At 56.9% G+C, this 13,925-nt stretch overlaps 1 protein-coding gene across 1 annotated transcript in view; it reads left to right on the top strand.

The window, feature by feature from the left end:
* The window catches only part of TMEM132E (transmembrane protein 132E), a 37,284-nt gene extending 29,006 nt beyond the window's left edge, over positions 1-8,278 (top strand). The window contains 6 exon segments of the mRNA XM_080374159.1: positions 3,852-4,057; positions 4,664-4,943; positions 5,025-5,216; positions 5,727-6,048; positions 6,051-6,099; positions 6,101-8,278. Of these exon segments, the coding sequence (XP_080230285.1) occupies positions 3,852-4,057; positions 4,664-4,943; positions 5,025-5,216; positions 5,727-6,048; positions 6,051-6,099; positions 6,101-6,755 (1,704 nt within the window). The 3' untranslated portion in view covers positions 6,756-8,278.
* Positions 8,279-13,925: the final 5,647 nt, after the last annotated feature.

The following is a 13,925-nucleotide window of genomic DNA, read 5'->3' as shown; positions in this document are numbered from 1 at the left end:
TCTCCCAGGGGTGCTGACCCCAATAGTGGTGCAGGCTGGAGCTCGGTGAGCTGGGGCTAGTGGCTGACTAGCTGACGAGCTGGCTAGTGGCTTGTGCTGCACAAGCCCACCCCATCCCAAGCATCGTCCCCTCAGTGGCTTCAGTCCATGTCTGCCTCTCCTTGGGATCTGCTGGGAGAAGGACAAGAGACTTTGTCACTGTCCCTGGAGATTCCATGGGATGCTTCGGCACTGTGCAGGCTGGCACCAGGCAGCAGCGATAACTATGGATGATTGCAGCACTTGGGACTGATAAGGTGAAATACTGTCACCTTGCGATGTGAGCTGCACGTTTCCATCAGTGGCTTCACTCGTGCCTCTGGGTGATGTTGATCTCCCATTTGGATCGGATGCCAGGGTGAGCTTGGGCTGGGGCTGCGGGCTGGCCCCAGTGAGGGGTGGGGGGGTGACCTGGGCATTTGGGGACCATGGAGGGAAGAGAGGGGCTGAGGGAGAGGGGCAAGATGGGTTGCATGGGAGAGATGCTGATTAGATGAATGCAAAAGGCTCATTGTTGCAGCAGCTGCGATAGCCCTCGCATCTGCCCCAGCCATTGAGGCAGCAGTCGGTCCTCAAATCCAGCCATGATTTTTCCATCACCAGACCCATTCATCCATATGCATTTTTCTATCCCTGTATCACAGAATCAGAATCATTTAGGTTGGAAAAGACTTTTAAGATCATCCAGTCCAACTGTTAACCTAGCGTATGTATCCATCTATCCACCTGCCTGTATTATCCTATCACCATTTCCATCCATCCACCCACCCCTAGACACTGTTACCGTCTCCCAAACACCTCCCACCCCTCTCCCTGCATGCACCCAGCCAGCCCACCCTCTCCACGTCCCTGGTGTGTCGGGCAGAGGCAGGGAGCCATGCTGGGGGGCTCCCCCTTGTCCCTCAGGCTGGGGGATGTATCCCCTTCTCCCCATCTTTGCCAGAAGCCACCAGCTGCTCTCCCAGCCGAGCCAGGGTGATGGGCAGAGCTCCAGCCCCGTTGGGACTTGCTCTCCCCAGTGGTCCATGGGTGGGTGACAGTCAGTGACAGTCACAAACTGTTTACCCAAGTTCTTGACTAAAGCTCCAATCCGTGCGATTTACAGCACTGGGTCTAATTTATGGAGACCGGTCCTCCGCAGCGTGGTAAAACACTGGAGCAATAATACACTTCAGGATGGACTCCAAGACACTTAAACTGTTTAATGTGCTGCCTTTCTACTCATAAATCTATTTACACACTGTCCCCAGACCTGGGGGGGAGCAGACACACGCACACAAGCTGGGATGAATAATGCATGGAGCAGCCCTCCGGCCCCGGCTCGCCTCCTGCTTGCCGCTTGGAGCCCTGTGCAATTTCTTGCTGAGTTATTTTGTGTTTGTGCTGGAGCTTCATTTCTGAGGGAGCTCTCAGTTACCTGCTGAGATTGGGGAGTATGATTACGGTGTCAGGGCTATAAACCTGTTACATAAATCAAAGCTTACATAGTGGGATGTGCTATCTGTTACTGTAAATAATTTAACACGAAGGAGGGCTGGGGAGCTGCTTTTCCCCACGCTGCCTGGGCTTGGTGGTGGTTGCTCTCGTGTGTAACGTGGAGGGAACGTGCCCTAGACCTCGTGCAGACATGGCTGTGAAGGTGTCAGAGCCACCTGTGAAGGGTGGTGGGAGAGCACAGGCGGGGGTTGTCATCCTCGTCCCCTTCTGTGGTGATACAGGGTGCCTGCCTGTGCTGACCCAGAGGGGGGGACCTCATCACTCAAGGTGGCATAGAAATAATCCCCCTTGCCTGCTGTGTGGTGGCACTGGGGGCTGCATATGTGTTGAGGGACATGCAGGGAGTGGAAGGGCCACCTCTGCTGCCAGCAATGCTCAATGGGACATGCTCAACCTCACTTGCCCATGTGAACCTTTCGTAGGAGCTCACCATCAGCACCCACTCGAGGACCCACCAGAAGCGAGTCAGCTCAGTGGGACTGAGCCTCAGGGACCTTGGTCACCCACAGCCACTGCCAGGACCCCTGGCTGGCCAACATGGGGTGCCACGAGCTGTGGAGGTTCTTCCCCACTCCTGAGAGGGCCTTGGAGAAGATGTGTCCTTTTGATCCCATGCTTGAGACCGTGCCAAGAGGGGAGCTCCTGGCCACAGAAGCGGAGCCAGCAGTGCCTTGGCTCGCAGCCCAGGCAGACCTCAGCCTCTTGCTTCCCGATGCCTTGCTGCAAATCCGGGAAGTTTCTCTGAACAAGCGTGCACTTCATTTAAAAGCTAATCTGCAGTCACTCCATCATCAGGACAGGCCTGATGTGCCGGGATTTTTTTGTTGTCATAGTTTCAAACCCCCCGATTGCAAAGCAAGTGGTCCCAAGAAGAAAATTCTGGGGGTGGGGGGTTATTAGCTAAGGTAATGGAATCAGCAGCCCATCATATTTATAGTGATAAATGGCATGATATCCAGAGCGCTCCTTTGCTGGAGGATTTGCCCAGGAGCTCATCTTCATTCACATGCCGCCCCACCAGAGATGAGATTGTCTTTTCAGATGTGCTGAGCTGGTATCTCTGATAGGAAAACAAGGAACAAACCCTCCTGCATTGCACTTCCATGCCTCGGGGACTTCCCGAGGAGCCCGGGTCCTGGGCTCTGCCTCCTCCACCGGCCCCAGGGACCACGGGCACCTTGTGGCATGCTCCTGCAGTCGAAACGTGGAGCTCTCGTAGAAGTCAGGCCCTGCTCGTGGGCTTGGAAATGCAAAGTTCCTGCAGCTGAATGACCACAGGTACCCAAACATAAGGTGGGAAGAACCCACAGTGATGCCATCACCTCTGCTGTCAGCTACCACGAAGCATGGACTCAACCCCTTATCAGCCATCAGCGAATCCACGTGGCTTGTTGGAGATAAACCCTTCTATGCTGTTGAGATGCTCAGTGCATCTGAGAGCGACTGTACAAATGGGCTGAGCAAATGGGTTTTACTTTTCCCCAGCAGCAAACAACCTAGACGCAATCCCTGATGGTGTGGGCAGGTTGGGCCAGGGGGCCGCGCCGGGTGGGGGCTTCGTGTCCCCTCGGCCAGGCTGTCACCTGCCACCCTTCCTGGGAAGGAGCTGCTGACTCTGGTGGCCTCAGCCAAAGCTCAGGCGATGCTGCAGTGGCATCCTCTTAGCTCCTTAATTGGCTCGGCTCGGTCGGTAATAAGTGGCCCCCACAGGATATATTTGTTTTATAGCAAATTTAACTAATAGCATTTGCATAAACGGAAATTAAACGAGAAAGAGAGTGAGAAGATGAACATGAGGATTCAGACGGACTCTAGGAAGTTTTTTCTGGGGTTAGCAGGAGGGACGGGGACAAGGCACCAGTGGGTACGGGCACACGGCTGCTCTGTGCTCGCTGTCTCCTGGGCATGGGTGGAGGAGATTTTGGGGCAGGGTGAGTAACTTGCAGCCTCTGTGGAGCACCCATGGGTGCCTCTAGCTCGAGCACAGAGAAGAGGTACAATTCAGTACAGAGGCCAAAGAGAAACTGAGGCACCAAGTGAAGGTACCTGGTGCAGGTGGGAGTGGGCGAGGGCTGGCAAGGGGACCTGGGCTGGGGGGAATTTCGCATTATGGAGGTGGTGTGTGCGGGTTCACGCCTCTGAGCATCATCTCATGGAGGAGAGGTCATCCCTGTTCCCGGGGCCACCTTTAACCGTGTACATGCCGGGTGAAAATCTGCTCCTCCAGCACTTGCCATTCTCCGGGCAGCCTCCTGCCAGCATCTCTGGTGTGTCTGTGGGACCGTTGCAACCCCCCACCCTCCCTTCTCCCCCAGGTCTCCAGCAGCTGCGACTACGTTTTCGTCAGCGGGAAGGAGTCACGGGGCTCCATGAGCGCCCGGGTCACCTTCACCTATGAGCACCTCTCTGCCCCGCTGGAGATGACGGTGTGGGTGCCCAAACTGCCACTGCACATCGAGCTCTCAGACGCCCGGTTGAGCCAAGTGAAGGGCTGGAGGGTGCCCATCCTGCCGGACAGGAGGTGGGTGCTGCAGAGCCACCGTGCTTGGGGTCTGTCCAGCCTTGAGAAGGCGAGGTGAAGGTGGGTGGTAGTGGTCTAATTGTTCAGCTTGTTCAGCTACTTAATGAGGGGGTTTTAAAGATGGTGGAGCCAGAGTCATCTCAGGGGTCCTCAGTGAAAAGGTGAGCAATCACGGACGCAGGTTGCATGTTTGTATGGAAGGAGGAAAACTTCACAATGAGGTTGGTTAAATGCTGGAGCTGGTGGGGAACATCCATCCTTGGCAATGGTCAGAACTTCCCTGGATGAGGCCAGGAGTGGCCAAAATCCAAAGTTAGCCCTGTTTTGAGGTCTAGAGACCTCCAGGTGTCCATCCCAACCTGAGATATCTTGTCCTCTCAGCTGGTTAGGTGGCAGAGATGCTGGCGACCCTGTTACCACGTGCTGCTAAAGCCCTCAGAGACCTCATGGGCAACGAGGCATCTTGTGGCCAGGAGCTATCATTTTTTTTTTTGGTGATCTTGCATTTCTCCCTGCCCGGCCACCCCTCTCCTTTCCTGTGGGGGCTGAAGAGCCATGGCAGCGGGGAGCTTGGTAGCACTGCCCACCCACTGCCCCATCCCGCAGGTCGGTGCGGGACAGCGAACACGAGGAGGATGAAGAGGAGCGGAAGCAGAGCCGGGGCTGTGCCCTGCAGTACCAACATGCCACACTGCAGGTCTTCACCCAGTTCCACACCACGGCGGCGGAGGGCATGGGGCAGGTGGTCACCATGCTAGGGCCCGACTGGCTGGTGGAGGTCACCGATCTGGTCAGCGATTTCATGCGTGTGGATGACCCACGGGTGGCCCACATGGTGGACAGCTTCACGCTGGCCGGGAGGGAGCCGGGCACCACACTCTTCAAGGTACCCCCCAGCCACCTTTCCCCACCTCTGCCAGCTTGGCTGGGGGGGGCAGGCGGTGATGGGCACCCTCATCCCCTGCAGGTTGTGTCCCCACTCGTGGAGGCGGTGCTGGGTGAGACGCTGGTGACGGTGGCGGAGGAGAAGGTCAGCATCACGGACCTGAAGGCCCAGGTGGTCTCCAGCCTCTCGCTGTCCCTCCACCCCAGCCCTGGCAATAGCCACACCATCATTGCCCGAACGTCCGTGCAGCAGACCCTCAGCTTCTTCAAGCAGGTGAGGCCAGGAGGCTGCATTCAGGCTTGGGGGTCCAGTGGGAAAGTTGGGGTGGGGTGAGGGCTCCATCTGCAACGCCCCCCCTAAATCCTGCCCACAGTTGTCCCAGGCCCCCACAGCACCCGCTGTCCTCCAGACACCCTGGTGACCCCAAAGCACCCCAGAAACTTTCACGCAGAACTATGAACCAACCCTGCCCAGCCCAGGGACAGGGGACAACCATGAGGACAAAGGGGTCTGGAGGAAATCCTGTACGGTTCCCAGCCCAGCGCTGGTAGCCACATCTGGCACCTCTGGGGTGAGCCTGGGCAAGCATGGGGAACACTGAGGGGAGAACAGGCAAAAGGGGAAAACTAGGTGATGGTTGGATGGATGATGGAGGGATAAAGGGTGAGTTGGATGGGGAAGAGGATGCAAAGAAGGAGAGATGGATGGATGGAGGGATGGACAAACAGGTGCAGGTGGGACTGGCATTGTGCTGGGCAACCGGTGCCTGTATTGGTCCTGCAGGAAGCGCTGCTGAGCCTGTGGATTTCCTACAGCGATGGCACCACGGCGCCCCTCTCCCTCTATGACCCCAAGGACTACAACCTGGTGGTGAGCAGCCTGGATGAGAAGGTGGTCTCGGTGACCCAGGACCGGGCATTCCCCTTGGTGGTGGCGGAGAGCGAGGGTGCAGGGGAGCTGCTGCGGGCTGAGCTGGTCATCTGTGAGAGCTGCCAGAAGACCAAGCGCAAGAGCGTGCTCTTCACAGCCTTGGCCAGCGTGCGGGTCCACTTTGGGTCCGAGGAGGACCCCACCTATGACTATGACCACGTGCCCAGCAAGCCAGGGCTGGTGGAGACAGGGGCGAGCACCACCCTGCGGGCAGAGGTGGAGAGGAAAGCGGAGCCGAGCGAGGACAGTAGGATGTCCAGTGCATCTCATCCCACCGAGGACTTCCCCACCATCCCCACCGGCTTTGTCCAGGTGACCAGGGGGCTGACGGACCTGGAGATAGGCATGTACGCCCTCCTGGGTGTCTTCTGCCTGGCCATCTTGGTCTTCCTCATTAACTGCATTGTCTTTGTGCTGAAATACCGGCACAAACGCATCCCTCCTGAAGGCCAGACCAACATGGACCATTCCCACCACTGGGTCTTCTTGGGCAACGGGCAGCCCTTGCGGGCTCACAGTGACCTCTCCCCCCAGCCCGAGAGCCCCGGAAACCCGCTGGAAAATGTCCAGACCTGCTGCCACGGGGACCACCACAGCAGTGGGAGCTCGCAGACCAGCGTGCAGAGCCAGGTCCATGGCCGTGGGGATGGTTCCTCAGGGGGCTCCACGCGGGACCAGAGCGAGGACCCGCTCAACTCGCCCACCTCCAAACGGAAGCGGGTGAAGTTCACCACCTTCGCCACGCTGCCCTCCGACGAGCTGGCCTACAACTCCATCCCCATCGCTGATGAGGAGGACTTGGAGTGGGTCTGCCAGGACATGGGGCTGCAAGACCCTGAAGAGCTTCACAACTACATCCGCAGAATCAAAGAGATCGCTTAACGCAGGGGCAGAGGGGAGGGGGCGGGAGGGAGGGGGCTGCCACGCTGTGCCACGCCTTGCCACGCCGTGCCACGCCACACCATGCCACACCATGCCGGCTGCTTCCCCGGGGCTGGAGACCCGCATCTGGCGCTCTCTTGTGCGTTCCCTCTTCTGCACATCTCACGTCCTCACCCTGTCGGAAGGCACCCCCAGGGGCCTTTTTCTTTTCTTGCCCTTTACCGTCTGGTTTTCCCAGGGGAGCCATCAGCACACACGTGGTCCCCCTGACCGCCAGCCCGCAGTGAGGGGGCAGCAAGGGGGTCGAGCCAGGGGGAAGAGACGGATGGGGTCAAAACCTCGACGTGTGTGCGCGTGTCCAGTGGCAAACAGGGCAGGATGGTGCTGTGGGTCCTGCTGTGCAGGGGGTGGAAATGGGGAGATGCCCCGTCCCCCCCAGGAGCCCAGCAGGGAGGTGGCAGGCGGGGGCTTCCCAAAGGCAACCCCCCTGTCTTTGCTGCGCTCGGTTGCACAATTTTGGAGGTGAGTGCTGGTTCAGGGATTTGCCACTCCAGGGCTGTTGGGGTGTTGGGGGGGCGGGTTCCCCACCCAGAGCCTACTGCCCCACACTGTGGGTGATGCTGGGTGAGGCGGGAGGGGAGGGCAGCAGCTGGGGGGGCTGGAACCTCATGGCCACAGGTCCAGGGCACTGCTGTCCCCATTGCTTGCTACATCCCAGCCCCAAATGCTGGGCTTGCCCTGCTCCCTGTGGCGTGGGCCCTGGGGGACGGTGACAGTAATGTCTGCCACAGGAGCATCCCCTGGGGCCCCCAGGCAGGGGCAGTTTGGGGGTGCCCAGCAAGCTGTGACCTTGCCTGCCCCTGCCTCTGTTCCTAGCTGTGGAGCCAGTGCTGGCCCCCTCTGTCCAACAGCCCTGCTGGGACCTCCAGGGGGTTTCTGCCACCCCCCCACCCCCAGTGCTGGGATGTGGCTCTGGAATTGGGAGGTGGTGTGGGGGGTTCACACCACCCTGGGGGCCAAGCCTGGGTGGGAACACCCACAACAGTACCTGGCCTGTGTCGCCCAGTGCCAGCCCAACAGGCATGCCCAGAGCCAGGCTCAGCCTCTGTGGTGCCTTCTGATGCCATAACCCAACACCTCCCTGGTCACCCTGCGCTGGCGGCAGCTCCCAGCCCCTCTGGCTCACCCAAGGGACCCCCCCAGCCCAGGGCCCCCCATGTCCCAGCCCAGCACAGAGCATCCTCAGCCAGGTCACCTCTGCGGGGACAACGGGGTGCCAGGGCTGGAGATCCTGGGCTGTGCATTCATACCTGTGGGCATCAAGTGCGGGGGGGGGGGGTGGAGACCCCCCGGCATCACCTGATGGAGGGAGAAGGTTGGCACGGGGGGGGTGGAGACCCCCCGGCATCACCTGATGGAGGGAGGAGGTTGGCAGTGGATTATTTCTGGATCGGAAGTTACCCACCACTGTGTCTCTTTTTTTTTTTTTTTTTTCTTTTTTTTTTTTTTTTTCTTAAATAAAAGACCAGAAAAGAAAAAAACAATGGAACAAAAAGCCAAAACCAAAAGGCATTGCAGCACTTTGATGGGCCGTATCTGCCGCCGTCGTGCCTGGGGTGGGTGCTCCCAGTGGGCTGGGGGGCAGCCCCAGCAGGTGGGGGACCACTGGGTGTGGGACAACACGCTTGCAGGGTCCTGGGGCCATGGCTCAGCTTTGACCCCCACCTAAACTCTGAGCACTTTGGGGTCAAAGTTGTGGATTTGGGGCTCCCCCCTCCAAAATCCTCCCCTCTTGGGCAGCCTGGTCAGTGGCCGGTGGTCAGGGAGCAGGCAATGCTGCAGCCCCAGCCTCACTGGCCCCTGTGCCTCAGTTTCCCTGGTGGGCGAGCAGCAGTCCATGGTGCTGTGCGGTGTTTTGAAAGCCTCTTTAAAAAGTTTATCAATTTTGGGCTACGAAAATTTCTCCCCCGAGTGGCCTTAAAACTTACCCGATAGCTCTGTGCTGATTTTATATATACATATATATACGGGGGAATTGAGATGTGCTCAAAGGCCAGGTGGATGATGCAGTTAGTTAGGTTTTGCTGTGTCCCGTTATCTAAAGGACCCAGGTCTGGCTGAACGAGCCACTGAGCTGATAGCGGCTCTGAGCAGTAAAATTAATACAGATGACTTCCCTGCTTTGAACTGCCAAACCTCCTTGTTACATTAACATATATGAATATTTGTTAAAAAAAAAAAAAAGAAAAGGAAGAAAAGGAGGGGGGAAAGGTAAGAAAAGTGTCTAATGGAATTTTATAATTGTAGTAAGATACAGCAGCACCTGACTCCTGGTCCGTGAGCGTGTCCTGGGAGCTGTGGAGGTGGAAGGTGATGGTGGGGACACAGACCTGCAGGGGTCAGGGACGAAGTAGCTTGTCAGGGCTCAGCGTGGGGTGTCCCCTGCCAGGTTTAGGCCCCCTTCTTCTGGCTGCCTTCCACCAGCCCCCCTGAGCAGCGCTGGCTGCTTGCCTACCACCTTCTCCCGGCGCTCGGTGGCTGTAGCTGGGCCCAGGGTCTGACACTGAGCATCAGCAGCTGTTTCCCGCCCATCACTTCCCATTTCAGCTGATGGATCCAGTTCGGGTCTCCCGGAGCCCTTGGGAAGGCAGCACCCATAGAGCAGAGGAGCCCAGGCTGTTGGCAGGGGTTGGTGATGCAGCAGGTCTTGGCACCCAGGCACCTGCATCCAGGCGCTTCGCCCCTGCCAGCATCGCTGCCTCCCCACAGCTGGTGGGGACGGTGCGGTGCCGGGCAAGGGGCAGCGGGGAGGGAGAGAGACCTGCTTGGGGTGGCTTCACTTTTGAATGAAGAGAGCAAAAAGTTCTATATAGCTAGCTATTTATTGACATAGAAAGATGTATATATTTATACTTCATACATATGTATATATTTATGATTTATACATATGTATATATATGCTGATATATTGTATGTGTGCATATATATATTTATTTTTATATACATATATATAAAAATAAATATATATAGGTAAAGGGTGTATGTGTGCAGTCCCTGTATGGGTTGCTACCCAGGGCTTTGCTCAGGTGCAAGGGTGTTCGTATGCACGCACAGGCACCTAGAAATACACACACACGTGTGCACACACCTACCCCTGAGCATCCCAGCCCTCAGACAGCCCCCCTGGCTGTTAGGAGCACCAGGGAAGCAGCTCACCAACAATTTATTTGGGCTCCTGATGCCCCCTGAAGCCTGGCAGCAAATACACCAGGAGGCAACAGGCAAAACGCTGGGGACAAGCCCATGAGAAATGGGAACACCGTGAAGGCTCTCGTAGGGTCCGACAGTGCCCGGTCCCTTCCCCAGCGGGTCCTCTTCACTCCTACTACTGCAATTTTTTATTTTTTTATTTTTTGCGATGATCAGCTGGGACAAGGAATTAAAAAAAAAAAAAAAAAAAAGAGCCAAGAGAGCAGTTGGTGCGATTTAGGCTGCAGCCCACCCTCATGCTGGGGGCTGGGGGGCACCCACCGGCACAAGCCACCAGCGCCGCAGCACCCAGCTAGTTCAAAACCAGCACCTTCCCCCCCTTACTGCTTCGGATCCCATTAACTAAACCCCCACCAGACAGCCAAATCTCGCTGAAGGAAAAAGAAAGAGGAAAAATGATTAAAAAGAAGCCTCTATTCCAGCCCCCCTCGCACGATGCCCTCTGTTTATTCTCCGCTGCTTCTTTCCTGTTTAGCGTTTTACTATCTGCTCCCAGCAGGCAGGGACAAATTTGCATTTTAATGCGGCGATGTGAGGCTGCACAAACCACCTGTGAGGAGGAGGCAGAGCTGGGGACAGACACCCCCATGCCTCCCAGAGGGACACTTGGTCCCCCCGATCCTGCCGGGTAAATTCCTTAAAAAACCCACACGTTACGCTCTTGGAAAAAATCAACAGTTCATAAAGCATCCAGCCCCCATGCAACAGGGAGCAGGGAGCAAAGGAGGGTGAAAATTTTTCTTCTGCTGAGGGCAGCCCCAGCCATGGCCCCAGCCCCCCCCACCTCTCCTCCACCCACCCCCCATCATCTTCTTCTGCCTTGGGTTTTCTCTCCACCAGCCACAGCTACCAGGGCCCCTCTTCCCAGTCCCACCCCAGCACATCCATGTCGTGCTCCCCTTGAGATGCCTCTAGTTGTGTCCCCTCCGTGATGGGACATTTCAGACAGGGACAGGGACTTGCAAAACCCAAGAGGCTGTGGAGGACCCGGCTGCTTCTCCATTCGAGCTCTCGCCCCATGATGCTGCTTCCACCACCGTGGTCCTGCACGTGGAGCTGCCCCACACCACAGGGGATGGAGGGATATTCGCAACAGTGGCAGGGATTTATTTTCCAGGAATACAAGCGATAACAAGAGCCTCTCCACAGTCATCTCCTTCAACTGGCCGAGGGAAGTTTAATTAAGCCAGGACCTGCGCACCGCCCCCCGCCTTGCTGTTGACATTAACTGGGCAGGATTTGCACAGCAGCCAGGATAATTACTTTGGTAATTGCACCATTATTTCTGGGGGCTCTTGACTGTGTTTTTGCCTGGCTCAGTGAAGATATCTCCCTGGGGAACGAGGAGGGATGGTCTCTTCTCCAGATCAGCCGGAGCTGAGGATGGGCTTCCTGAGCGGTTCCAGGGAGCAGCAATAGGAAAGGCCATCAGGTCCCAAATTTCTGGGGCTCCTCCTCTGCACTGGGAAGCTGTTCCCTCCTGCCCGCTGTGGGTCTTTCTGTGATGCCAAATAATTCCCGCAGGCAAGGGCTGGCTGTGTGGGGAGAGGAGCTGGAGCTGGGTCTGACCCCCCAGCCAGCAGCCCTTGGTGGGGAGCAGGCTGCAGATCCCTGAAACACTCGGGAGCACCAGCGAGTCTCCACAAGGGCCCTGCTCTGAATTTCCCCCTCTTTTCCAGGAATTTCCTAGTACTTTCCAAGGACAGTGGGACTGGAGCCCATCCAGGAGGTATTCAGGACTTGCTGGGAACTTCTGCTGCTCTCCAGGGCTCCCCTCAGCTTGCTGGGAACTCCAGAGCCTTTCCAGGGTTTCTCTGCCTTTCCCAGGAATTCCCATGGGCTTCTCATAAATTCCCAGATCCAGAGTCAGTTTCCAAACCCTTGGCTGCACACCTTGGGTAACAGCTTCAGCAAATCAATAGCTAGTTCAGTAAAGCTTTGAAGCACCACAACACCCAGGCCACGGGAAAGAGGGAAAGAGGGTTTGATTTTCCAGGAGTGCCTCAGTTTCCCCAGCTGCCCGTGGCCCCAAGGCACCGGCTGCCTCTTGCAGGCTATCGGTGAGCAGCCGTGGGCTGCTCTGCCTCAGCTGGCCCCATGCAATAGCTGCACGCCCAGAAATTCCCCGTGAATAAAAACAAAGCACCCTTGGGTGGTGGGAGGAGGCAGCTCACAGATGGAGCGGCAGGGGCAGCCGTGGGGTGCTCCACCACAGCCGTGTCCTACAGCACCAGGCTGCCAGCTCCTGCTCCCCCAAACCTGCTCCGGGCTTTCATTCAAGTGCTTCGGTAGGGCTGTTATCCAGGTGATGGCACGGAGAGGCAGATCCCCTTTAACCACCATTACCTTTTAAATAAGCATCACTGCTTCCTGTGAGGCAAAATGCTCATTTTCATTTCACCGACTCAGCACCGGGGGAATCATTTCCCGCAGTTCACTCCCACCGCACTGATGGGATCATGCCTGGCATGGGGCTGCACCAGTGGGGTGACCCAGGTGTCCTCGGGGGGGGCGGGGGTCCAGCTCTGGATAAAGCCATGGGCATTTGCACTGGGGTGGATGAGGAGTGCTCACCCACAGCGGAGCTGGATCGCCCCCGCAGAGGGGTGCAGCAAGCACCCAGCTGATGGTTTGCTAAACACAGCGATTCCTGGCTGGCCCCTGCCCACACGGCAGAGCCAGGCAGGGCAGGCTGCAGGTGCTGCTGGTGGTCACGGCAGTGTGGCCAAAGAAAGGCCCCGAATCCGTTAATTCATGGATTTAAAGGTCACGAAAGAGCATCTTGTCTGACCTGCTGTGACACAGCTTGACGAGTGGCACCCAACGACCCGCTCTGCACTACGTCCCATTACAGGGTTTCCCTGGGCTGTGATGGGACACAAGGCGGTGGGGGTTTGCGGGTGGCTGGGCCCCTTCGTTGTCCCCGTGGGGGGCTGCCTGCTGCGGGAGAAAGCACCAAATTTTTGGCTTTTGAGGGACAGCCGGGCACCTAGGGTCTCCACACTTCTGGCACCCGAACACTGAGTGGGTTTTGGTGCCAGTCCAGGGAAAACGAAGCCTTTTGGCCATGCAGGAAAAAATCATGGATCCCCCTTCCTTGCAAATTAGCTGGTTTATGGCTTTTTTTTTATAGTCACTCTGTTTTTTCATTGGGACTGCAAAGAAGGAACTGCTCTGCAGGGTGGGGAATCTCTGTGGTGGGAGAAACCACCTCAGCCTTGAGGGAAAAATGGCTTAAACCGGGATGCAACTGGGAAGACCATACTGGGGATGGAAACAGCATCTCCATTACGATCCCACACGACAGGGCCAGGACGTACAGCACCGGTTCCACAAAGCTCCCCTGGGCGGCCCCGCAAAACGGCTTCATCCATCCATGCCTCAGTTTACCTTGACACTACTATGTCCTTACCCCGCTGGGAAGCCTGTGGCTATATAAGCTCAGGGCTGCAGTTTCAGATGCAGCCTATTTAATGAAATAATTCACTGTGAAGTAATTAATCACAGCTGATTTTCACACCCTCTCTGTCCCCCTCCCTGGATTTACAGGGTCTAACTCTGTCCTTTGCAAGGTGCCGGTTAGGACAGTTAAAACTACACCCACCTTAAGGCAAATAAAACCCTTCCTGGCCCCGACTCCCAGCTCCAGCTTTGCCAAGCGTCGTTTTCCAGGGAGCTGATGCACCAACAGACCAGGACACTTCTGCCCCACCCCCACCCCGCAGGGGTTCAGGTCTTTTGGCTCCCTGTCCCTGTCCAAAGCAGTGGGTGCCCAGCCAGGGCAGGGCAAAGAGTAATTGGAGGCAGCATAGATCACACTAACGATGGCAAATCCAATTAGCCGAGGGTTAAGCACTCCGCTGATGAAAACCAAGGGTTCAAACTGCTGAGCCAGCAACA

Source organism: Falco punctatus (genome assembly GCF_963210335.1).
Source record: "Falco punctatus genome assembly, chromosome: 1".
Taxonomy (NCBI): Eukaryota; Metazoa; Chordata; class Aves; order Falconiformes; family Falconidae; genus Falco; species Falco punctatus.
Note: the sequence above shows the minus strand (reverse complement) of the source record. Positions and strands in the feature narration are given on the sequence as shown.